The sequence below is a fragment of the Petromyzon marinus genome, chromosome 23, assembly GCF_048934315.1.
Source record: "Petromyzon marinus isolate PM22_M1 ecotype Great Lakes invasive population chromosome 23, UKy_Petmar_22M1.pri1.0, whole genome shotgun sequence".
NCBI classification, from domain to species: domain Eukaryota; kingdom Metazoa; phylum Chordata; class Hyperoartia; order Petromyzontiformes; family Petromyzontidae; genus Petromyzon; species Petromyzon marinus.
Window position 1 is genome coordinate 6,675,838 of NC_133689.1, and position 25,794 is coordinate 6,701,631.

Consider the following 25,794-nt stretch of genomic DNA (forward strand, 5'->3'; position numbering starts at 1 on the left):
GATTTTTTTTTGTTTCCAACAGGTGTATTAAGGGGTTGTGTGTGCTGTGCTGTGTTGTGTTAAAATATTCATTAGGTGGCTCGTTTTAGACCTGTTACAGGTGGTGTCTTGCTAACCACAACCCTGCTCTTTAAATTGAACAACCTCTTTTGCACTATTTGCTGCACATGTGGATACGATTGTATATGATACCCTTCCATTCAGCAGTGGTACACAACAATACTAGAAGACTGGCTGAGGTTTGGCACAGGTAGTTTGTACAAGTGAATTTAGTTTTTTTATAATCTTTCCACTTTGAGGACAAAGTGAAACTTGTATGCCAGTTCATAACGGTAGTTTTTTTTATTGCACAGCTTATCACTTATGTTTTGATTCATTGCGTTTTTTGGTGTTGCAATTATTGGTCACCCAGCCAATCGTACAGTCTCTTTGGCGTGCGTGTGATAGCGGATTCCCATGTCACGTCGATGCGCACAACTTGTAAGAGCCTCGCGGTATTGACTGGCAGTAGCCATGAAGAATGACTTGTCAATGACTCCCCCCCCGCCTCCCCCACTCCAGGAGAGCTACGCTGAGACGAAAGAAGACGGTGGCCAAGTCGGATTCTATGGATTCTCTTTATCCGGCGGTGCCCACCAAAGGTCCAGAGGTGATCACAGGAGCCGGTCACTTTCTGGTGGCCGGGGACACCAACCTCGAAGCAGCGGTGAAGAAACCGCGGAAGAAGAAAGTAGCAAAGGAGAGCATGGACACAGGAGGCAAAACCAACAGTGCATTTGATCCTGAGTAAAATGCCGTGTCATTTCGTAGCCGTACTCCACGCTAAGTATGCTATGTCTGTATACGCTACGCGTAGACATAACGGATGCACGTTTGCACGTACACTTTCTTATTACGTATTCATCTGTTGGGCGACAAGTCCATTTCACAGTTTCAGCGAATAATATCCCAGAGGTGGAGGGTGGGTGGCAGTACGAAAGTTGTCATCCGAGTTCGGTTCCCTGCATTGGCTCACGTCAGTGGTGAATGATGTCTGTGCTGGTCATTGGAATCCTCCCTTAACCAACCTGCGCTGACCAAGCTTGGTGAAGCATATTCAAATAACACGCCGTGACTGTAGGGCGTGGGTTACGGCTGACAGGTCCAGTAGCAGAGACGCAGTGGATGTGAGTTTGCTCATTTGTAGTTTGCACTTGCGCGGGCTGGCTCAAAGAGCATGGACAGTGTTGGCCTGTGACTGACTTTGTTACTGCGAGGAGTGGAGAAAGCCCCCTTTGTGGGTGACCGATGTTAGTTGGGAGGCAAGGTTGAGAGAGACGCTTGCACCGAGTGGATTTTCAATGAGACCATCAACTGTTAACTTTGTTATGATTTGTAGTCTCCTTTAACCAGGACACGGTTTGTTAAATGTCCTCATAAGCTAATTCATGTAACTTTTTGTTACATTTTAAGTACACTATGTAACGTATGAGATTGAGTCTGAATAATGATAACCAGCAAACTTGCGCAAAAAAAATTAACGCTGCACAGTTTATGTACTGTCTGTGTGGAACTCTTTTATAGCCTACATGGGGTTTGTATGTTTTCTACACTTTTGTATTTTAATTCACAGTACGCCTCAAAATGTTACGTATAAAAAAATAATGTGAGCGATACTTTTAAAAGATATAACAGCACTTTGCTTATTGTTACACCGTGGGAACTAATTTATGCTTTGGATTGTTGATTAAATTTTTTTCTAAAATCAGTATTAAAATTTTTGCAGTGAAGCCGATTCCAAAGCCATTTTATATTTACTTTTATTGTATTGTGCTCAGTAACTTTTGTGTCAAATTATTTTATTATTAATAACCCACTTGTTGTTGCTGAGATCCATGATTAAACCTGGATCTCGAGTGTCATGAGTTGATTAGCTCAGACCCAGGTCACTTATGACCACACACAAAAAATAAACCTAAAACATAACATTTTCGTTTTTTATTTAGTTTTACTAAAATCCAGCGCTTAGACTTAAACACATTCATATACGTATAGGTTTTCCCACCATGCGATGGCCGTTTCTCTGTATCCAGGCATTTGTGGGAAGGCACGTCAAACAAGTGTGCCTTAAAAAGAGTGATTGAAAGGCGTCACAAGTCGTAAGTCCGAAAGGACCTCCTGTGGACTGATCTTTAGCACATGGTGGGGCAGGGTGGGGGGCCATGCCTTGCTCTGCGAATGGACACATCGGCCTGTGACAAAATGCCGACAAGCACGATTTGAATGAAGTTGGGAGCAGAAATTAAATAACACGGTTATGTTAATGGCCGTGTTTCTCTATATTAGTCTCCGTGTTGACATGAGATGCAACTCCTCACTCACTCTTCAGACGTAGTATTGAGATTCCACTGCGTTAAACCTTGTTTGAGAACGCGGAGGTGTGTCGACTGTTAAACTATGATTATACAGTGCCAAATACAGTGTCATTGAAATATCAGGATAATTCAGGGGTGGGAATTTTGGCATATCCGTTTTCTGAACAAACCTCATTTCCATTTAGACCAAATGTAGCCTCTTTACAGCTTGTAATTTTATTTCAGTGGTCAACTATTAAAATTGTATTGAAACACAACTACTGTAGTGTATAATGTATTTAACTAAATGCAAATAGAAGCATTTGATCTGTAGTGGTGGTAAGAGCAGTCCTGTGCTGGGCAGTAAACCATAAACCTTTTTTTTATTTTACCGGGCAAGGCCCACTTATTCTTGGTTCTTTCGGTAAAGTCACGTAGAAGGGAAACAATGAAATAATAAAAATATAAACAATGAACAGCAAGAAAATGTTCTTGCTGTGGTTTTCACACCTGATGATGATTGCTTGTGTTGCAGTCGAAACGTCGTGAGAATTGTATTGTTTTATACTTTTATTATTTTATCGTTTCCCTTCTACGTCACTTTACTGAAAGAACCAAGAATATGAATCCCTGCAGTCATGAAAGCTTTAAATCAAAATTTAAGGCCCACTTAGTTATATTGTTCTTTTTCAAAAACGACCTGGCCATAAATGATAGCTCAACGAAGTGGCTCATGCGGAAATTTATAGCAGCCAAATACTCCAAACGCGTGTTTCTAAATCTGAAGGGGAAAACTGGAGGACCTGGAGAAAAATCCACGCTACCACGGGGGAGAGAGACACGCAAACTCCACATGTAGAGGCGTCAGGGTCGGGATCAAACTCACGACCTCCTGATTATCAGGCGAGGTAGTTGTCTCGCTGTTATACTGCATGGTGTGCTGGGTTCTCCAGTCCCCTACTATTTTGTGCCCTGTAAAACCCCTTTGTATAGGAAACATGCAATATCCACCCCACGTAATTTCGAGGACAGAGTTATTTCAGAAATGCGGTGTTAAAATGCAATAAGTGGCGTTGGTATTGTGCCTACAAAATTGTCAATGGTAAATACCAGCCAGAAAACTAAAGCAGTAAATGTAATATTTGTATCACAGATCAAGGCTATTGTAGCAATGTGACTATATCCTTTGGCTTAAACCTGAATAAACACATCTATAGTCCATGTGAGTGTAGAGCTCCATCTAATTGTGTTATGGTCTCCTGTCGACAAACGGTATTTGTAATATGTTTATATACCCAGTAAGCATCAGCAAGGATTATTTCAGCCTGTTTAATAAGAGGACGGCACTCGTTCGTGCTTCACGGTGGCCGTGGGGGGGGGAGTGGGAGTCCCATTGCGCTTTTAACCAAGTCCCCGTGGGACCGAGTACTTAGCAGACCTACGTTAAGTGTTCCACGCGGACCACTTCGTTTTGAGATCCTTGGTCTCCTCGCTAATGAAACATTCATGCGATCGCGCTCCTTACAAAGACCACAATGAAAACCCCGTAAGGACAGCGAAACGCGTGCGCCTATTGTCGTGCGGAGAAACAGGTGGCCCGGGGCGAAATTTGCTTCTCCACCCCCTTGTGTTTCCCTCCCACCCGCAAACCAAATTTTAATTCGATTCGGCTTTGGCAGGTGCCAGTCTGTGGACCTGACAAGACACCCACAGATGTGGGCGAGAAAGTGATAAATAATACAGCATCGATTCGCGCACAAACGAAGCCACCACTCACCCCGCCGCCACCCGTAACACCCCGAGAGCCTCCTCCTGCTGCTGCAGCCCCTCCGCCCATCTCGCCGTCCCCCGATTGGGTTCATCAGCAGGCTGAGCGGGCCTCCCCCTGGCCCGGGGACGAGACAATGCGCCGGCCGAGACAGATGGCAAACAGGGCCCGTGGCAGATGCCTGCCATCTCGCGCCGAGGTGGGTGCCTCATTACTCCGCAGATCTCCTCCTCCTGGCTCCCCGCCTTTTCTGCTTTCCTTTCAGCTCGTGCGTGTACGACCGCTTTGCAGTGAAACTCATTATATTCGGCACATGTTTTTTTTAGAAGTGGTTCCTCGATGGGGGAGGGGGGGGGGAGGTGTTACACAGCTCCCCGAGTAATTTTAAACACTTGGATTTTAAAAAGTGTTTTTGCCAATCCACATACTCGGAACCATTACCGAGTGTAGTTCCTTCCACGGACCTTAATCCACATCAGACGTCAGGGATGAGAAGTATAAAATGGTAACATCTTGAATGAACACAAAAGAAGCAACTATTTTTAAAACACACTTTATTAAGACAACTGAGCCACATCCACCACTTTGTTTTCACTTGTAAAATGTAGGTTAGCATTGTTTTGCAAATGACACTGAAATGGTCGACTTAAAACAGGTGTTTATCAGACTTTAAAATTTTCCTTCCAATCTGATAAAAAAACCTAGAAAATATGCATTTAGAGTCTGACAAACTCTCTAAAAAAATTGTGGCACAAACAGCAGCGTCCTTGGCAGTGTGTTTCGTGAACAAAACATGGTCCCTTCAAAGCACATTCACTTATCAATTACAAAATGAACAAAATCCTATTTGGCAGTGCGTTACATTCAGGAAAAAAAGCACGCTGGCAGTTTGAACACACAAAACAACTACTGGCAATCAAACCAACAATATTAACTTGCAAACAAATTAATTGTTTTTAAGGAACCAAACTTGTATTCCTTCTCAGCTGCTGCTTAAAGTAACTATTGGTAGACAGTGCAGTACCCAATGACATACGAGCAACTGTTTCGAAAGCACGTGAGAATCTGTGAAGGAAACGTGACATCGATAGGTTTACATCTCCACCTTGCTGGACACCGGCTATTAACGCCACAGTTCTGTTGTTAAAAAGACAGATGATTTAATCATGGCAGTTTCCCGGTACATTTAGCAAGTTACAAAAAAACACCAAGGAAATCCAAATGGCAGATATCAATAGTTATGGCTGACGAGTCTGCGTAAAGACCGTCTAATATCGGTCAATTAAATTTCCTTTTATTTTTACTTGGTAAGTTACGAGCTCTACGGATAGTGTTGTGTTTGAAAAAGAACAGCATTGAGTTCAGCATTTATGAAAATTAAGAGGATCACTGTCGCACACGTTTGGCAATGGAGACTGCCTCAACAGCCGAACATATTTAGGGTCAGTGGGTGACCGTACACTCGGAATCTGTAGTAGCTTTCACTTTTAATTCACAACACTTAGTGCTATCATGCTGTAGCGTCTATATTTGTACAGCGAAACAGAAAAAAAGGTGCAAACGTAACGCTTAAAAAAACACCTCACGCACAATATACAAACTATGAACAATCAAAAGGTCACAACACACATCTAAAATAACTAGTCACACCTCCCCCCCCCCTACCTTATAGTTCATCACCAGTAAGGGTGCAACACACTCCAAACTTTACCAACTACATTCTATCGTCGTGCAGTGCACGTGTGTCGTGCGGTTCCCTTCATTTTTGCCTTTCGAGGTGTGCTCGCCATTCCCAGTGGCTGTGTTGTCTCCGGGTTTGGCAATTTGCCTTCCCCAGGTCAGTGCTCAATGCCCACTCCGGTTTGTCATAACGTGTCTCACCCCCCCCCACCCCACCCCCAACGTTTAAAGCCCACAGTGACACCTTTCTCAAGTCGCAACGCGAGTCGTTTGCGCCACAAAGGCTTTGTTTACAGAGCCGTGATAACATTGGGTGCACGCTTTCGAGGCGGGTTACGCGACTACTGAAGGCTAAAAAAAACACAACCGATCCATTAACGGCTTCTTGGAACGCGTTCAGGTGTCACCGTCGAGGGGGGCTGCGGATGGTGGTGGTAGGGAGGAGATTCTAAAGCACGGGTTCCAAATGCAGCACGCGCGTAAACTATGAAGTGCAGGTTTTTTTTCACGCATCTGTTGACGAGCAGGCGCTTGTACATTCACAATGGCAAATGTAGGGTGACGAGAGGAGCGTGCGCGTGCTGCTCGGGTAAGTTTACGCACGCCAACGTTTCAATCGCTGCCCCAATCCTTGCTCGAGTCCCGAGCCAAAGCGTTGACGGTGCAACACGACTGCGAGGTGCTTGCGCGCACAGCTGTTCTAGAAAGCCTCGCATGTCACGAGCGCCGATTTCTTCATGCTATTCAAAACAATTGTCTGCAGCGCTATTTTACTTTGGTTCAAGACTCTTTGACAACACGTTCTCGCCACTGGATTTGGGGACAAACATTTACGACGACGACGACAAAAAAAAAATACCTTGCCCTTGTTTTAACTTAAGGAGTGTAAAACATTACTCATTAACTAAAAAAATGAATGACCTTTAAAAGGTACATACATTGAATAATTACATTGTACACAAGGAACAAGTATAATACAATAACTACATTAAATACCACTGGTCTGGACACTGCAGCAAATTACCTTTTTTTACTCTTTCGTAAAAGCAGCACATCAGTATTTTGTACAAAATTAGTTCCTCAATTACTGGCTTTTAGCCAAATAACATTTAAATTGATATGAAAAGTTAATTTACCATACCTTTACAAGCAACATCTGTATACTGTCAAAATTTAAATGAGTACCACGACATTCTGTATAAATGGATACAAAAAGATAACCCCTGCCAAGTGTTGAACACTTACAAAAACTCCCAAGTTTGAATTGATTTCAAGTCAAATACACGAGAAACGCAGGCATTTCTCAATGAAGAAAATAGTTTCTTCAAAATAGTCTGTTGTAGCAAACATCAGTCGTGTTTTTAATATACAAGACCGTCCGCTATGCAGCCTACCCAAGCTTGTAATGTAACGCAATGACTGCGGTGCTGACATTCACATTTTGTGAATTAAACCTCTCAACCATCTGCATCCTTAAGCAGAGATGAATCCAGGTGATTTTTACAGGAGCAGAAAAAACACAACACCAGACGGGCAACACTGCCCAACTTGTGAGTGGGGAGCCTTAAGGGTGACAACTATGTCTCGTAAATCGATACAAATCAACAGCAAGACCCCCCTCCGGCCAGAATGTGGAAATGGCCACTCCTGCCCCAAACAGTGTCGTAAGAATTCCCGCTCCAATGGATACAACACTGCACCGATTTCATTATTAGCCATAAAATACTGCTACTAATTGCTGGAATAAGTGCAAGTTAACAATATTAATAATTACATTTAAAACGATGGGTAGATGGACGTATACTCAACGAGTGTTTCGCCACTCATGCGAGCCCTAGCCCGGACCACCTATTACATCTCCCATTGTGCGCTCGCCTCTCTGGAGCTACAAACCCCCCAGGGGATGTGACCATGGCCCTCATCGCGGTGAACGTTCTGCAGCACTGGAACTACATTCAAGGTGGCCCAATAGCAGAAGCAATGAACAACACAAATATACACACGCACACATCAAATGTATGCGCTCTCACTGCCTATAAAAAAATATTTTTTTGTTGTTGTAACAGGTGTCCGTTATACAGACTTTCATTGACTTGAGCAGTTTGTAATTATGCCTGTGATTACTTAAAAAATGCATGTTTAATGTCTTGGGAAGCCAGTGGCAATCAACTTTCACCAGCAGCGCAACTTGGAAATACAGGGGTGGGCTATATTCGCCCAAACAAATATATGCCTTTGCATGTTGACAATAAATAACACAATTTTCTAAAGTAAATTCCAATAGGTTTTAAGGCGGTCAATGTAAAAATATTGATATGTAACAAACCTCGGCGATTTTGTGAGTGTTATGGTTGAGTATATTTAGAGTTAAATCTGTACCCTAAAATTTCCTAAACTTCAGTTCGTTGAACGCTCCCTTAAATTGTCAAAAAAGTAGTAAAAAGTACATTTAACTAAGTGTAATATATTAATAGATACTGTATATTAAATATGCTTACTTCTGCATAAAGTTATGCTAGCCTCATTAACCCAGAATGTGTCAAAATGCCCCCAAGCAGTCTATTTTTTTAAAAGCCAGCCTGGTAAAAAAGTATTTCTTGGCTTTTCTGACCGTACCGACAAGTGCATAAACAAAAAAAAAGAGCTTACAAAAAACACATCCACCGACTCTTGCATCCAACAATGTATAAAACTTGCTTTCAAACTAGAACCTTACATCACTCGCATAAGCGCCCAATGACCACCAATCACACAGCGACCCATGTTCGGGTCCGTCAGTAGAGGGCGGCCTTTTTTAAAATCAATTTCACCATGGGGTGAAGAAAGGGGAAAGCAAGCGATAGATTTGCTTGAAAATCGAACCGGACAATCGAGCGAGGCCTTCGGGCTTGCAAGCGACCGAGCTCTGCGGGATCTAACTGGTAGGCCAAGCGGCGTCTATGCGAGTGGCTTCGGTGGTGGGATGGGGGTGGGGGGAGTGCTCGCGAGGCTACAGGTAAAGGCTGCGAGGAACCAGGCTGCTCATGTACTTGCGGGCTTGCTCCGTCACTGCCGCATGCTCCTCTGCCGTCTTGCCCAACGGCGTCACCTCCCAAGACGCCGCGGAAACCGGCTTCACGGGGGGGGGGGGAGCGAGGGGGCGCGTGGGTCGACAGGAGGGTGGCAGGTGGAGGGGGAAAAGGGGGGAGGCGGAGAGGAAGAGGCCAAAGGGGGAGAGAGCGGCAGAGCGGCACCGAGGGAGGATGGGATGTGAGTTGGGGAGGTGACGGTAGAAGCAGATAAAATGGTCAGGAGTGACAGAGTGGAAGTCGTGCAAGGGGCAGAGGAATGACCGAGTGGGAGCAGACAGGATTTTGGTCAAATACGTAGGATTTGGGTAGAATGTTAAAGTCGGGTTGAAACAGGGGAGCGGAAAAAAAACACAAGGAATTGTTAATCATTAGCACACCGAGAACCAACACCAAGAGTGAAGAACACATTTTTTTTCTCAAAAGGCAAAGTAGTGCAAAGCAGAACAAAGTAAATAAAACTCTCCAATTACCCGGAAGGTGTCCGCTTCTGAAAATAAGCAATTCAAAAGGTTGTATGCAAGAGGAAACCATTCCTTTCCACACCCCAGTACAAAGCAATTAAATATTTTCATTTTACAGAGGTGAGGGTACGATGCATACACACCGCAGGCAGATCGGTGCAGGGGTTTTAGTAACTTTTTTTTTACAGATTCTGTTAGCAAGAGGCAAACATGAGCACAAAGGACAAAAAAAAATGGGAGAGGGATTTAAAATTAAGCGGAAGCCGTGCCTTCATGGCACAACATTTTTTTTTTGGCCCCTGAGTGCCCTCGGTCTGAGTTGAGGTGTCATGTCCTTACAGGAATGCTTGCAACCACACGAGTGTCAATGAGTGTACATTCATGTCTACGCCAGCATGAGAATGTGGCAGGCAGGCAGCGGATACGCATGGAAGCACCTGGAAAAGCCCTGCTTTCTCAGTCTCACGCTTAAAGCAAATACAGGTGACGCAACGGGCACCAGTTCTCGACCGTGTCTGACGGACGCGATTTCTTTTGTGTGGCTAAACGCGTTGTCCCGTGTTCACCGTCCGCGCTTGCCTCTGTGCGAGAGTGCGTGCGCGTGTGTGTGTGTGTGCGAATGCACGTGGGCAAGAATGAGCAGAGGCGAATCTGCCCTGGTGGTCTAAGCTCTGTTCTGTTAAGAGCTTGAGCGATTGGGGCGAGGAGTTTCACTGAGATATGACCTCGGCAGGCAGGGTCCACGCATGATCCGACATGCAGAGCGTAGGAAAGTGCTGAGGGAGTTAAGAGCACAACGTTACTTCCCAAAACAAATACAATTAAAACAAAAGTCAATGTATGCTTGTCTTTAAGACTCCGTTAACAATTACAATGCAAATTTAGAATGCGTTAAACGCGATCCGGCGATTGTTATGAATAATAAAAAAATGTTCCTGATTTTACAAGAAAGCAGGAAAAGTTCAGCAGACACTTGTGCAAATGTTTAGCTTTGTTATCACAAAGTGGCAGGCAGTGTAAATTGTGATGTAAGCGTATGCGATTAAATCCACTCTGCTCGGGGGGCTCGGGTATCAAATGCGAGTTTTGGGGAAATTGTGCGTTAATTCCATGGGCTTGAACTTGCAACGGCATTCTGCCTCCAATTGAAAGTAACCACGGACGGGGAGACAAACTTTTTGCGTGCCGCTCGTTTTACCTGGACGCTGATAAGCGTTGGCCCTTCATAGACATGCACCAAAAGCTCAGCCAACGTCCATGAGAAAGCATAAGTCAATGTGTAAAGGCTACTTTAATTTTAGTTTTAGGTGGAGGCACAGATATATCAAGGAGATTCATTTCGTTACTTATACCCTCCATGACAACACTAATATTGTATTTTGCATTGCGTTACGTAGTCTAATATACTTTTGCATCAAGTATGTGTGGGTAATGCAGACTTGATGCCTTGGTGTTTGAACATCTAATCACCTCCTGTTTTATAGTAAAAAGGGTAAAAACCTATTGTTATTTTTCGTCAAACTAGGATTTGTATCTAACGGAGATGGTATGTGGCTCTAAGCACCTGGCAGTACACCATCATTGCCTAAAGAAAACCTGATGCAGCTGATGAGACACTGCATGTCAAAACCAGTCCAGTTTTCTTGTGTTGAATAAATGTGTAGTAGTCGTAGATGGAGACGGAGTTGTAGTAGGAAGCAATACTTTTATTTATGTCTTTAACAACGACTCACTAGGTCCTTAACACGAAGGGGTAATGGCCCCTTCTACCCACAACCTGTGGAGGTACAGCCTCCGTGCTATTTGTACCCTAGCCGTTGGCCCGACTACTGCTATAGCCCTACGGCTAGCTGGACCTAGGGGAGGCTGACCCACCGCTGGCACCGGTGGGTCTCTGACCACTGGCCCGTCCAGACACGGCCCTGAGAAGGACGTCGGGCTGAGGGAACCTCAGGGTCCTAGCCTGCTGACCACTGGCAACCGCACTGAGCCCCGGTCCTCAGAAGGAAGTCGGGGCTTGGGGTCCAGGGTCTCTTCTTCAGGCGGCTCCTCGACTTGGGCTTGAGGCGAACTGACTCTGCTCTCAGGAGCCCGCCTGTTATACGATTCCCCACCGAGGGGCGGGGTTCTGAGGGATCACAGATCCCTCGCAGCCCCCTCCCCTCAGGAGCGGTTCTGGCCACAGGAAGCCCAACCAATCTGTTTGTTTGATCCCGCTTTTCTGCCTAGGGCCAGGGTTCTGGGGGATCCCACACACACACACACACTTCACAGCCTCTACCCCTCAGGCGGGGTCTTGGTCAGGGTTATCAATGACCCCGCTCTGGTAGGAACTGTGTAGTGTGTGCGTGTTTACAGAGTGATCACCACAAATGAACCAAACCCACTCTCACAAGGCTGTGCAGCGAATGGGATGTAAAAAAAAAACCCTTATTTTTTACATGGAGGGACAAGATGGGTGAAGGAGGCATAGTTACATGCTTATTTAATGTGCTAGAGGCTCGCTGATTAACCACAGCACACCAAGTGTGCACAATTGCACAGGTGTCTTCAAATAATGTGAACGTTCCAAAAAGAAGAGCAAGCCAGGGACAGGCAATGAATGCCCTTACGTTGGTAACCGCTCCAGAGCTCGCGTGGATGCTAAGGGCCGCAAGCGTGCAGGGGAAGCGGGCGGGGAGGAACTGAGCTCACCGAGGGTGTGTGTCCCTCCGTCCGGGTTCGTAGCACCGCTGGAATTTGCCGCCACCTCTGCACGGAGCCCGCGCTTCGGTCCTCCCTTCTCTCTGCCTCCACCCCCGGGACCAACAGCCCCTTAGTCTACATGCACACACGCATGAACACACACACACACACGCGCGCAGAGCAGGGGCGGTAAAACAAAGTTTTACAAACGGGTTATCGTAAGTACGCACTGATTTACACACATTGCATGTCTTACCACGCAGCGATCCCTACGGATACAACACATAGTATTTCTCGATTAGATCGTACCAGTCTCATTAGATATATTGCTTGCATGCTTTTTTTACAAAGACAAGTTCCCCTGTATAGCCTCAACAGACGTTGTTAGCGAGCACCTATCAAGGTCGGAACGGAACGGTGGCCAGCACCACGCCCAGCCACCTGTCTCCCTAGTGGCGTGGTTTACACATCGCAACCAGGTACTCTTTGAGGCCGAGTCAACTTACGGGAGGCTCAAGACCTCCCCTAAATTTTCTTTGGTAAAGCTGTGTTTGTGACGTGACCTCACAGGTTCGGGTCTGGTGAGTGAATATTTAATGCATGACCAGGTATTGCAAATGTCGTCAACCAATCAATGCATTACCTAGTTCAAGTTCTTTGCCAGGTAAGCAATAAAAAGTAATAAATACATAAAATGTATTTTACACCACTCCCAAAGGTTTCCCATGCACAAGAGTCAGGTGACCTCAACTGGGTCACCTGGCAGGCTGTACTTATTTTATGACCACAGTAAACACTGTTGTTTGCACTTCATTTAAGACTAACTACAGTATCTTAAAGGGACAGCAGGACAACTCTTTCGTGCATATTTATAAATACAAATGCACTTCATCATCCTTTACCTTCTGATTCACTAGACTAGGTTATCCAATGGAAATAAGTACAACTGTGTAATGTCCTGCCATTGCAGGGTTCCAGCGAAGGTGGAGGCAACGAGCTAGTCATCACTCCTGAAGAAGCAAAACCCATTTTTAACACTTTGCATTTCCAGAAAATTGTCAATCTTCCATCAAGCATTATTGCACAAATGTAAACGGAAATTAAGTTCTATGTTTAACGAGTTTTGTCTCAGCTCCTGCGGGCAAAGCGGATTTGCACGATTCCTCCAAGCCCACCACAGGTAAAAAGCCCGGGACGGCGGGAGTGTCGCGGGACTTTGCAAAGCTGCTTCCTCACCAGTACGCCTGACAGCGCCACTCCCTCGGCGTCGGGCAGCAGGGTCTGCGACGGCTCTGGGCTGCACCGCTCCCACACGTCCAGGGAGAGGGAGCGGCGTGCCGACTGGGATGGAGAATCCGCCTGTAGCGCGCAGCAGCGGCAGTGCGGGGGGGGGGGAACATGCGCGCGCCAACGAGCGCTTAACATCACGGTGCTACCGTCACGATGCGCGGTCGCGGTTCGATTCGAGAACCAGTTCCATCTCAGCGATCAGGAAATTTCCGCTCTTTATACTTGCCTCGTTCATTTCACCTGTAGAATGTCACGTGCAATATTTATACCGTCTCGTACGTTTCTGCCCTCTCGCTCTTCCGTACCGTCTATCTCATTATTTCTACCTTTTTTTTGTTCCGTCTCATTTATCCAGTCTCATTCGTGCTGGTATTATTCGTTCCTTGAACTGAAATTAAAATACTGGCATTCATAATACATCTAAAATTAATTATTTCTCAACACATGCAATTCATCGCACGTTTCACGAGCTTCAGAATACACGTTAATTAATTCTTGTATGGCCGAGCAATTAACACATTATTTACTGCCACAAAAGGCACGACTTTTAGCTTCCAAGTGGATTACAAAGAGTAAAATTAAATTTGCAGTCAATGAAGAATACCGTAACAGATAACTCTTAGCCAATCTACATTATACGGCAGTGTTATCATCATGCTATAATATGACTCGGTTTACGAAGCCAATAAAAGACAGTGGAGCTGTGAGAACACTAGCCCTTTCATGGCGAGGTGTCATATACAGATGTGCTCTTTGTTTATGACTCAGGCACAGACACTTTATTTTTTATTCCGACAGGCAAAAACCCTGTTGCAGAAATATAACCTGCAACCTTACAAGGTGCATTACTTTTGCCTGCATCGCCACCATAGAGCGCCGTTCTATCGCACCACAACGTCCACCGAGTGTGGCGCACGGTCCCCATCGCTGGCGACCACGGAGGCGCTACCTCGCGCTTGATGTGGAGGGGCAGAAAGTGTCCCTCCGAGTCCGACCCGTGCTCAACTTCTACTTTGACCACATCGGTCAAGTCTTCGGACAGCTGACTCGTGGTCTGCGGCTGGAACAGAACCCAGGGGAAGGTACCTGTTAAAAACTAAACATTTTTTTGGACGGGAAACTTCAATAGCGTCCAGTTCAAACAACCGTTATATACGCATGCCCAAGAAAGCCCGAGTCTCATGCATACTTTAAAGAGGGGCCATGACATGAGATGCACAGGCAATTTATTTTGTTAAGAAAAAAGGAGTGTTCAAAAACATTAAAAACGATTGGTCAGCAACTTATTTGCTATGCAGGCGCCTTATTTTACCCTGTACGTTGATGTCTCATACATGTCACAACTCCCTGTTTGTATGATCCGCCAACCCCACTTCCAGGTCACTGGTGTGATTATAGGTGTGTACAACCACACCTGGTCTTGATGGGGACTATAAAAACGACCTTTAAAACAACCTAGTTAATTTTCAGGCAATGGTTCCTTGGTAACGTTTAGGTCCAAGGAGCACGATTCACAATGCCCCACAGCTGTGGGGCCCTTATCTGTGGCAATAAAACCAAGAGCAAGGCTGCAACGTGACCCGGGTTATGACTTCACAAGGTGCTTTTATCCTGTTCGTGCCTCCTTCTCGCGTACCAGTATTTTGAGAGGCCCGTACTTCCGCTCCTGAGCTGCGAGTGCATTCTTAAACGGTGTCGGGGTTCTGGGAATCGCCTCCACCACCCACTTCCTCGGTGTCCTGAATCTAAAAACATGAAACAGAAAATAACTCTCGATTACCGTGAAAGTCCGTTTGATTCAAAATCTTTTGAGTTGAAACATGTCACGCAAAAAAATATAAATTCTCAGTGCTCTGTGCAAAATTACATTTTTCAGTCTTAAAGCGAAATATAAAAAAAATGTTTTCCCAATTTCTCTTTCTTAAAAATATAAATTATGTGCAGAGGATTCTCCATGTAAGGCAGAGCGACAAATACTGCTACCCAAACCCTAATTGAAGGCATGTCAGGCGCACACAAGGCTCGGGCTATTTGTACGGCTGAACGCCACTCGAGGCCTGCTTTCGGCTGCCCATCAACCAGCCTGTGTAACCCTTGGCCAGCAGCCCCATCCACACACACCACCTTTACTTTCTCCATTTCCTCCTGTTCGATGACCAAAGGTCCTTTGATCAGTGTCTCAATTGCACGAAGCAGAGAGCATTACTCGAGTGGTGCTGGCCGGAGAGCAAACACCGCCTTTCCCTGAGCAAACACGAGCACCTCGCTAGCCTTTCCACGCAGGTGGTCAAGACAATTGACAGGGCCCACACACATTACCCCTTCCCCCACTCTCCACGGCTGATGCCTATAATAAAAAACGCTTTTGGGCAATTGCAAATAATATAAAAAATAAATATATTTTTTGACAAAAAATGTTTGCTTTGCTGGGTTGTTTTTTTCTCTCTCATTTTATATTCTTTTCTCCTTTGCTCACGGTACACAACTCTTGGAGAAGGAGGAGGTGGTGGGGGGGGGGTGTTTAAAACTGCAAATTGTGTACGTTTAGTGGCCGGGGGGGAAAATTATAAAGCAGCGGCGGTGAAGCTTGTCGTGTTTTCACTTTCAGCTGAAGATTAATGATCCCAGCGGGCGAGGGAAGGAGATGGGGGAAATATGGACGAGGGTCACGACCTGCCCACCTGTGGTGACTGCCACACCTCTGCGTATCCCGTACGTGAGAAAAACATGCGCGCTCATACAAGCGAGGAAGGTACACACGCCCTGAAAGGGGGTCCACGGTCTTAGCGGGTTATAAAAAGGTTCATCAACTATTTGCCCTAGCATTTCTTGTCAATGTAAAGCACCTGTATCAACTCACGTTTGCAGAGCAAACATGTTTAAATATTACCCTGAAAGGACAGATGTTTTTCACCTTCAATTCTCAATAAAATGATAATGCATTGCACTGATGATCTTTTGCCTGATCTGAGAAAGCCTATGGGCTAAGTTTTTGTTTTCCTGAGCAAACTTTAAAAAAGCTGATATTGTACTTGTATACACAAAAAAAAACCTTATCGTAATTAGAATCATCAGTAATAATAAAAGAACATGAACGATGCACACTCTTTACTGGCATTTACTGGAATTGTGAATTTTATATATTCATATATACCTACTTGTAACCCAAAGTAATAGTTTTATTATCCCACGTGCCTTCAGTGACTTCACATCATCGTTACAATGTTTGCACGAGGCAAACGAAGCTCACGAGCTATGCAGGCGCATTTATTTATTTATTTGCAAACCTTTTGTACAAGTGCAATGTGTATCTCCATCCATTATAGCATAATAGCACTGCACTGCCTCCACTAGCACAATGATCTGGGCGATGATGCAACTGTTAAGCACTGACTAAATAAATGCACGACTCAATGAACTAAACAATTGCTCGCGTGCTGTGCATGTCAACACACGTGCCTGTACAGAATCCGAATATTTATACTGGAGGAATCCGATGAGCTAAAAAGCTTTTTTTTTTACAGATGGCTGCCAACTTTTTCAAGTAAACTCTCATTTACTTTGATATTTTATGGAAACATTTTTTTTGGTGGTTCAGTGCTTTAAGTTGCGACGTTTTGTTTTTCTATCCTGTTTAAATATTTCACTTGGATAAACCATTGCAAGGGGTGTTCAGCGGTGTCAATTGACACATACATAGCAAACATATCACTTATAAAGTTACGCATTCATACAATGAAAATTGCACCGAGTCAAACACATAAATAAACACGTAAGTAATGAAACGGTTCACAACACCCGTTCATGTAGCAATAGTTGCACGGTGCTGACTGAACTTAAGGGTTGAACGTTGCTGTTATCGCTACCACACGGTAGCACGCTTCTCCAACTCACTCACACCTTTGCTGTGATGCGGATCAGACGGTGACTAACAAAAAAAAAATAATCAAATCGGGGGCCCAAGAGCGTTTGGCCAAAAAAAAAAAACCCACCGAGAGAGAAAGGTGCGCTGCTAAACACTAAACACGGCGATGGTATCTGTCCCGCCTCGAGTTCACGGCAGGGGCGAGGACAAGCGAGCTCGGGCTCGCGGTGTGCGGCCGCGTGCGAAGCCCCATTACCCGTTGTTCTCCTTCTGCACGCGCGAAGCGTGGTCCCGCGCCGTCGTCGGGGTGGTCGCTGCCGCCTTGAGTTCGCACACGGGCGTTGAGGTCAGTGTCGGGGAGTCCGTCAACAATGGCAAATCCAGCGGCATCAACGTGTTCAGAAACTGAAGGTGGGGTGGGGGGGGGACCATAAGATTGCGAGACAAGGGGGAGAATAATAGTAATTGCCTGCACGCGTCATCATTGACTACGTGTTATCATTGACTACGCGCGTCCGGCGGTAAAATGGGTTGGCTGCAATTTTAAGGTCAAGCGCGATTTGTAAAGCGTTTGTTTTTGGTGGAATGTAAGGTGGGTAGCCAGATTTTTTACTATTTGTTTGTTGTGTAAATGCAAGTCATTTTTTTCGAGTATTTATAGGAACGGCATTTCTATTACCATTAGAATATATAATGTGCTTAAATTTCGATTTTAAAGCTTTCGTGACTGCAGGGATTCATCTTCTTGGTTCTTTCGGTAAAGTCACGTAGAATGGAAACAAAGTAATAAAAATAAAACATAATAAAATTCTCACGACGTTTCGGCCACAACACAAGTAGCCTTCTTCAGGTGAAGGAACAGAACTGTCGGGACGACAGCGCTTCAATGAACGCTGCTAAGATTCGCAGCGTCTTTTAAGCTAGGTGAGAGAAGTAAAGCGCCTTGACAAAGGCACCGAGTACAAATCAAACAGGAGAATTTAGCATTGAAATAGCTGAGTGATTAGCTTGTGACTGGTCACAGAAATGGCTATGTTAAAGTCAAAGCCTACACATCCACAGAGGCACCGAGTACAAATCAAACAGGAGAATTTAGCATTGAAATAGCTGAGTGATTAGCTTGTGACTGGTCACAGAAATGGCTATGTTAAAGTCAAAGCCTACACATCCACAGAGGCACCTAGTACAAATCAAACAGGAGAATTTAGCATTGAAATAGCCGAGTGATTAGCTTGTGACTGGTCACAGAAATGGCTATGTTAAAGTCAAAGCCTACACATCCACAGAGGCACCGAGTACAAATCAAACAGGAGAATTTAGCATTGAAATAGCCGAGTGATTAGCTTGTGACTGGTCACAGAAATGGCTATGTTAAAGTCAAAGCCTACACATCCACAGAGGCACCGAGTACAAATCAAACAGGAGAATTTAGCATTGAAATAGCCGAGTGATTAGCTTGTGACTGGTCACAGAAATGGCTATGTTAAAGTCAAAGCCTACATGTCCACAGAGGCACCTAGTATAAATCAAACAGGAGAATTTAGCATTGAAATAGCTGAGGGATTAGCATGTGACTGGTCACGGAAATAGCTATGTTAAAGTCAAAGTTTACATATCAACAGAGGCATTTAGTATATGGACGCTAAAGGACTGCAACTACCCAACTATCATACAGTAAACCGATGTGAAAAAACTAAGTGTAAACTACATCAATATAATAAATGTACTCAATATATTCTTCAATAAGCTGAGCTATTAACACAAAGCAACTGGGTATACACTACACAATATAATGAATACCATATAGTAAACCAATAAAAAACTAAAATATAAACTACATCAATGTTATCAATAAACTCTATATACTCTCCAATCAGCTGAGCCACCAACAATAAGTCGTTATACATCACAATGCCATATGTGCCATATGTGCTTTTTATACAATGCAAAGCCCTTTCTAAAAGGTAAGAATATGCCATGCATTTAGCACATACATATCCAAACAAATCCAGAATACTCACACATTATACATACTAACACACACATACATACAAATAAATAAAATAAAGCACAAGAAAGTTTGGCTAGAAAAATAATCATGGAAAAGGAATGTTTCAAGGTTGTATATAAAACCCAACAGTAAAGAAGACAATACTGCTGCAACTCTTTCACAGTGTCCACTTCAATATTTTGGATTCCCCCAACCCACACCTCCTGTCCAACAAGATAATGCAAATTTAGCTCAATGTAAAAAAAAAAAAAAACCTAAATATTTTTGGGAATTACATTCTCAAAGGCGAAACCCCGGCCGGACAAGGTCGAACCTTACCTGTGACGGAGAAAAGGGCATGGACTTTGTTGGCGTCCCCTTTGGCGTGAACTCGGAGGAGCACAAGTCTTCGAGGAGACCGTTCTTCAGGCGCTTGCGGGCGCGTCGCAGGAGGCCGGGCGGCGCCACGGCGGGCGTGCCGTCCGTTTTGCCGCCGGGTACCTCGTCTCCGGCGAAGCTGCACGCCGAGTCGCACGCCTCAACCTTGACCACCATCAATCTGGCGGCGGCGGCGGCGGCGGCATCGCCGTCAGCGTGGCCACGGTCCAGCCCCTCCAGGAACTCCAGCGTGTGGAGGTCGCCGAGGCAGGACGGCTCCTGGACGCGTGGGGGCAACGTGTGAGCCACGGTGGCTAGGAGATGTTAACTACCTCGCCTGGTATGGAGGAGGTCGTGGGTTCGATCCCCGACCCCGACGCCTGTATATTTAGAGCTTGCATGTTCTCTCCCCGCGGCCTTGTAGAGTTTTCTCCAGGTCCACCGGTTTTTCCCTTCATATTTAGAAATGCGCTTTTGACTATTTGGCTGCTATACATTTCCACGTGAGGAGCCATTTCGTTCAGCTATCATTTGTGGCCAGGTAGCTTCTGAAAAAGAGCTATATAGCTCAGTGGGGCTTTACCTGGTAAAAGAAAAAGTTCCATAGTTTGTATTTTAGTTTAGCTACCCGACTACCACCACCCAACCCTGGACCCACTGCCAGTGAGAGGTTATCTCGGTCAGTCAAACAATTTTAGAGCTTTGTGTCTTGTTAGGTAGAGAATGAGTCACACCCCTTCCAACTCCCCAGCAATGTGATTTTTACTGTTACAATTTGGGGTTGCGATTGCATTCAAGAATCGATTCTTATCGATTCATGTATGCCGTTTGTAGTGTGTTGCTTTTTGTTGTCTTGTTTGCTTAAATCATTGATTCAGACACGCAGGAATTCAAGACCAAGAGTTATTGTTAATTGGCGAATAGATCAATCGCTTACACACCTTATAATTATACAAGTTTAAAGTTAACACAATATTTTCACGTGGAAGGTGACATCTGAGTATGGAGGAGAAAACCCACACAAAGAAGGGAGATACCATTCAGAAAATCCATGCAGCATTATCAGCTATCAACTAACATGGCTCGAAAGACCACCACAATTTTGCAGGCTGGTGTGTATCTCACACACGCGTCGTTTGCACTATCTATCAACAGTCACCACCCCCCAGACCGATTTTCTTTATGTATGAAGCTGCTGGCCAGTAAGCATTCTAGGAGAAGGAAAATAACGTCACTTACTGTGTCCATCCCGTGATAGGCTGGCGGCACGTGCACATTGTAACCCGTCTCCGAGATGCCAAAGTTGCTTTGTCCATCCAGGCAGAGGTAGCTTGGGGGTGTGAGTGCGCCTTCAGCCTGGGGAGGGCTCGTGTTGGTAGCGAGAGAGCAAGCGGGCCCCTGGGAATGCGTGAAGGCCGCTAGCGGCTCCTCGGGGCCACCCAGCGGGCCTGCCAGGCTGCCGTCTGACAGGATGACGTGGTCCGACAGGAGGGCAGAGCCCCAGCCCCCACCATACTCCATCTGCAGATACAATCGCTCAGTCACTGCTGGGTGCGGCAAGACCACAAGTGTGGCCCCAGAATGTCTAGAATGCAACCAAGGGTTTTTTGAACTCAGTGGAGATGCTGACCGTGAAGTTCTGCTTTCCACGAACTTCGTTTTCCGTGGACATCAGTAGCATGGTGAGCTCCTTTATGCGCTGCTCTCTATCTGGGTCCTCTTCCTCCCCATAGCAATTCTGTGCAGGTACAAAACACAGGACATTTTTAAGCGAAGGGAAAATGGTTCGAAAAACAATGCAAAACACACATTAATGGAATTGGCAAAGGCGATGTTTACCTCAGGAATCGAATGGCATTAGTCTTGTGTTCTTACTGGACATGGCAAGATCTCTTACATTTTCTTTAAAAAAAAAAAATCCCTAAAACCTCTTAAAACATGGAACTAGGTTTTTGTCCAATGATGTTGAGCTTTCCATTGGTGACCACCAACATGTTCCACTCTCCACTTGTGTGTTCCATCGCCACCAGAAATATTTTAAAAACAAAAACTCAAGCCTCCCGGGTGGAACTGTGATTCCACATAGACTTTTATCCCCTATCCAGGCTCTTGGATGGAGTTCCAGCGGCCGCGGCCACTGCGGCTATGGCACGCAAGCGGGACTTCCCGCTTTTACTATTATACTGTTTTTTCATTTTACAATTTAAAGTCCACTGAGCTATGTAGCTGTTTTTCAGAAGCGACCTGGCCACAAATGACAGCTCAATGAAGTAGCTCAACGTGAGGAAATGTATAGCAGCCAAACACCCTAAAAGCATGTTTCTACATATGGAGGGAAAATCTCGAGGACCTGGAGAAAAACCACGTGACCACGGGGAGAACACGCAAACTTCAAATATACAGGCGTCAACAGGATCGAACCCGGGGACCTCCTGTGTGCCAGACGAGGTACTTAACATCTCACCACCGTGGCGCCCACGATTACTTGGGAGCCCAGGCGAACCCCGCTAAGCGTTTCACTTCTTAGCGTTTGCCCCCTAGGGATGGCGAGGGCTGGCAGGTTCCCCCCCTCACCACCGTAAAACGGCGACTTCCTTCACCATGCCGGGCCACCAAAGCTGCCTGCCTGCCTGAGACGGACAAAGCCCCCCGTGGACTCATGCTCATGACCCGGGCACGAGAAGCACTTTTAAAGTGGGCATTTTGTTTGCACTTGATGGGGACGCGACACTGCGCAAATAACCCCTAGTGGAGGAAAGGCCATGTCTTCTGTGTGTATGTTGAACTTCTTTCGCACTGTATCTAGCCAACCGCGCGAATCGGAGGCGCGTACGTAGCCGAACGTGCTCTGGTGTCGCAAGAGGTGAGCAAGTTAAGGCATTTCTCTGGCCAGCAGCGTTACCCGACTCCTAAGTAAAAACTCACGCCCGTCAATGGCTCTAATACTGCTGAAACTTGGGTTACAGGCTACAACGGATTGTTTCGACTAATTTTAAGCAAATTTTGTTATATTAATCATCAAAAATATTATCTCGGTGAGTGAGCAGCTAACATTTATTGGTGATCGGAGCCATAAATATCAAACATTAAAGGAGGGCGCAAAGAGTATAAATCACGTGAAGGCACTGGGAGTCGTGATAATGTGTACAGGCGGCACGAGTTTTTGTTTTTTAGAGATTTACGGTGGTGTTGGAACGCGGAATTGGATCATGTCGACGACCAATGCGAGGAGACTTTTAACTCTTTTGCAAATAAATTCCTACTTGCATATATAAATTAAGCGCAAATGCCACCATGTATCAGGGTGCGTGGTCACACAGTGCAGTTTGAAGAGATAACCTGAAAGTTCATTCCTTGGCCGGTCATGTTGAAACGCACAGACACCTGGTAATTGTGACGCTGGGCGGCCATCTGCGAGCAAACAATCCAAGAAAAATAACCACACACGTGACTCAAAGGTTACGAGTAACAGAGCTTAAATTATATGAATGCTATCGTGAATTAAAAATATGAATGCTGACAAATCCTGTTTCTACAAACTGAAGCCAAACAACATTTGCAAGATAGGCTATTCAAGTTGCTGACTTTCAAAGAACACATTGCACTTCAAAGTAAGTATTTAGCTACACACATTTACTAACTAAACCTGGTTGAAATAATAAAATCTCCTTAATTATGGCCCTATTCTTATATATGGACAAGATCCTGTGCTTGGCAAATAAACCATTTCAAGTGTTTGCACTGAACTTACTGAAGTCCAATCCACTTTTACACACTGCATTCAGTTCAGTATTAACTTTCTGTCCCAATCAAGTGCTAATGGTCCTGTTCAGAGTGCATTCTTGAGGAAAAACAAGATCATCTGAAGACCATGACCTTAAGTCCAAGGGATTTTTGAATCCACACATCATGAAAACAACCAACAAACAGCTCAACTCCTTACAAGGGAGAAACAAATTATTTCCGAATATTCCAATTGTGCTATCAGTTTGATGTCATCAGAAAAATACATTTACATTCCAAAAACTTACAAAAAGCAGTGGTAACATTGCCCCACATTACAAAACTGCTTCTAAAATGTACGACTACAGCACTTCCAATTGATTTGTATCCACACTAAAACACTGCACCATCTTAAAAGCCAGGCCACACATGTTTATTCCAAGGACATTAACTTAACATTTTTAGTGCTCAGATGGCAACATGTTGACTAACCTGTCAATCCATTTTATTCCGCTACACCTGGAAACATTTTATTAAGCAAATCACGTGATGATGCTGCACTGGCATTGATGCACAAGCACAATTAACGAAAACAACTCAAACGTTTGTCAATAATGCTGCATTAAAAGAAAAAATAAATGTACTAGACGTTTCAGGCCATAGGTCTTCTTCATAGCACACGGTACTTTGAAGTATGTTTTCGAAATACCCAGGTTCCAAACTGTCATCTTGGTAATCCTGGCCCAGTGCTCCAACACACATTCACTCTGTTCCGTTCCGAGACGTCTGCAAGTTGCAGGGTGGGTGTCCCATTCACCGATCAACCTCAGAACGTGCAAGCGGTTCGGCGTTAATTTTATTTAGAGGCGTAGCGTTGCTATTTTTAAAGACACTGTACTGTAGTCACCGCAGAGAACCGTAGCCACACGACCGCACTCTGTGACTGCTGGCGCCAAGCTGTGCCACACGCCCTCCCGCATCGCCTTTTACTTCAGATTCCATTCGGAATCGATTCCGTTCCGATGACGTAAACGTACGTAATCGAAATGGACTCGGAAAAAAAACTGATGACGTACACCCTACGTCATCGGAACGGAAGAGGGTTAAATTAGCCCCCTGATATACCTGGCCAGGCGCTAAACACGTACCTCCTCGGTCTCTGGATATGGGTAGTACTGGAAGGTGGCCGAGGTAGGACAGTTGGAGCGATGGGGCACGGTGTCGCGGTAAGGGGGCATGGGCCCCGAACAGGTTGTTTGGTACAGCGCCGCTGGCAGCTGGAAGCCCGGGTCAGGCGAGTTCTGCAGATAGCCCTCCTGCTCCACTTTGCGTCGCATCGTCGAATTCCAGTGGTTCTTGATGGCATTGTCGGTCCTTTTGGGCAGAATTAATGAACACCAGTTACAATGAACAACTCGTGTTTTGGGGAAAGAAAAAAAACATGGACTGCATGCGACTTTATTCACGAATGTTGCATTTTTAAAACTCTGATCGACCACACATTCAGAACATGCTTTTGTGCCGAAACAAAATGTGAAAAAGTTTGTATTAACACTTTATTAACGTGATTGTTATGATGACTAAGAGCCACTCTGCCATCATCCCCATCTTTTCCCATAAACCAAATGCTGCCTCCATTAACACCACGACCAAAGGGACCTTTGCAGAATAAATGAATCACTTAATGTACTTCCTCTTTAACATTATTTCCAGAAATATTTTTGTATCAAAAAAGCAGGGGAAGTTTACAGTGTAAGGACACACATTTTTAAACAGTCCACAAATGAGTGTAAAGCATTATGTTGCATTACTATAGTCTGTTGAATAGAAAGGAAAATCTAGACTTATTTAAACATTCAAGGAATACGTTGGCATTTCTGCTCATGTTCTAATAAACAAAAATTAACACATTCATCGTTAATACTCCTTTCTAACAGGGAATGCACGGTGGCTGGTGTTCATTTATCTAACAGGTATTGCTCATGTCAACTTTATTAGAATCTCTCAGTTTTGTCAGGGTCCATGTTTAAAGTAAAGTAGGCTTTAAATTTATAAAGCCTACTTTATATTTTCCCTGTTATAAAGCAACATCAGTGATAAAAGTGGGGAGTTTTTTTAAATGTTATTTGTGATGTACTTTTACATTTTGGGTAATTTTCAAATTTGGGGAAATGTCTTCACACCACACAACAGCCCACCCTTGCAAACGATATCACAACAATTACGGTGCTTTTTCAATCTTCTGTTGGATGAAGGCCATCCCACACCATGTTTGTAGGTGTTGTTCGACCATACTCCACCATGCCGGTCAGTGTGGGATGGTGAAGGGTACCGACAAGGCCCAGTTTGCAGATATCACTCATTCAACGTGAGATCACCGATTCCACAGTGCGGTGCGCCTTCCACCAAACCTTTGAATTACACTTTAAGGTCAACAACGCTCGAAGAAAACATCACCCTGCAGTAAGAAAATGATCGACGGCTGAAGAAATGAAATCGACGACTGTGCAACCATCCCTCGGTGGCGAGTGCGCCGACCGGTCATTGCCA

At 44.9% G+C, this 25,794-nt stretch overlaps 2 protein-coding genes across 5 annotated transcripts in view; one reads left to right on the top strand and one right to left on the bottom strand.

Annotated features, from left to right (window-relative positions):
• AHI1 (Abelson helper integration site 1) overlaps nucleotides 1–3,551 on the top strand; it is a 72,735-nt gene extending 69,184 nt beyond the window's left edge. Inside the window, exon 29 of the mRNA XM_032959575.2 lies at nucleotides 562–3,551. Coding sequence (XP_032815466.2) covers nucleotides 562–790 — 229 coding nt within the window. The 3' untranslated portion in view covers nucleotides 791–3,551. The remainder of the gene's footprint in view (nucleotides 1–561) is intronic.
• A 1,087-nt stretch (nucleotides 3,552–4,638) lies between these two features.
• The window catches only part of MYB (MYB proto-oncogene, transcription factor), a 33,282-nt gene continuing 12,126 nt past the window's right edge, over nucleotides 4,639–25,794 (bottom strand). For 3 of the 4 annotated variants that reach the window (XM_032959577.2, XM_032959579.2, XM_032959580.2), the window contains 11 exons: nucleotides 24,393–24,618; nucleotides 22,861–22,932; nucleotides 21,152–21,259; nucleotides 20,761–21,042; nucleotides 19,483–19,800; nucleotides 17,410–17,558; nucleotides 14,925–15,033; nucleotides 14,238–14,348; nucleotides 13,235–13,357; nucleotides 12,008–12,133; nucleotides 4,639–8,893 (listed from right to left, as the gene is read on the bottom strand). In XM_032959577.2, coding sequence (XP_032815468.2) covers nucleotides 8,771–8,893; nucleotides 12,008–12,133; nucleotides 13,235–13,357; nucleotides 14,238–14,348; nucleotides 14,925–15,033; nucleotides 17,410–17,558; nucleotides 19,483–19,800; nucleotides 20,761–21,042; nucleotides 21,152–21,259; nucleotides 22,861–22,932; nucleotides 24,393–24,618 — 1,747 coding nt within the window. In that variant the 3' untranslated portion in view covers nucleotides 4,639–8,770. Of the gene's footprint in view, nucleotides 10,090–12,007; nucleotides 12,134–13,234; nucleotides 13,358–14,237; nucleotides 14,349–14,924; nucleotides 15,034–17,409; nucleotides 17,559–19,482; nucleotides 19,801–20,760; nucleotides 21,043–21,151; nucleotides 21,260–22,860; nucleotides 22,933–24,392; nucleotides 24,619–25,794 lie in introns of all 4 variants that reach the window. The other variant, XM_032959578.2, reaches the window with a different exon arrangement.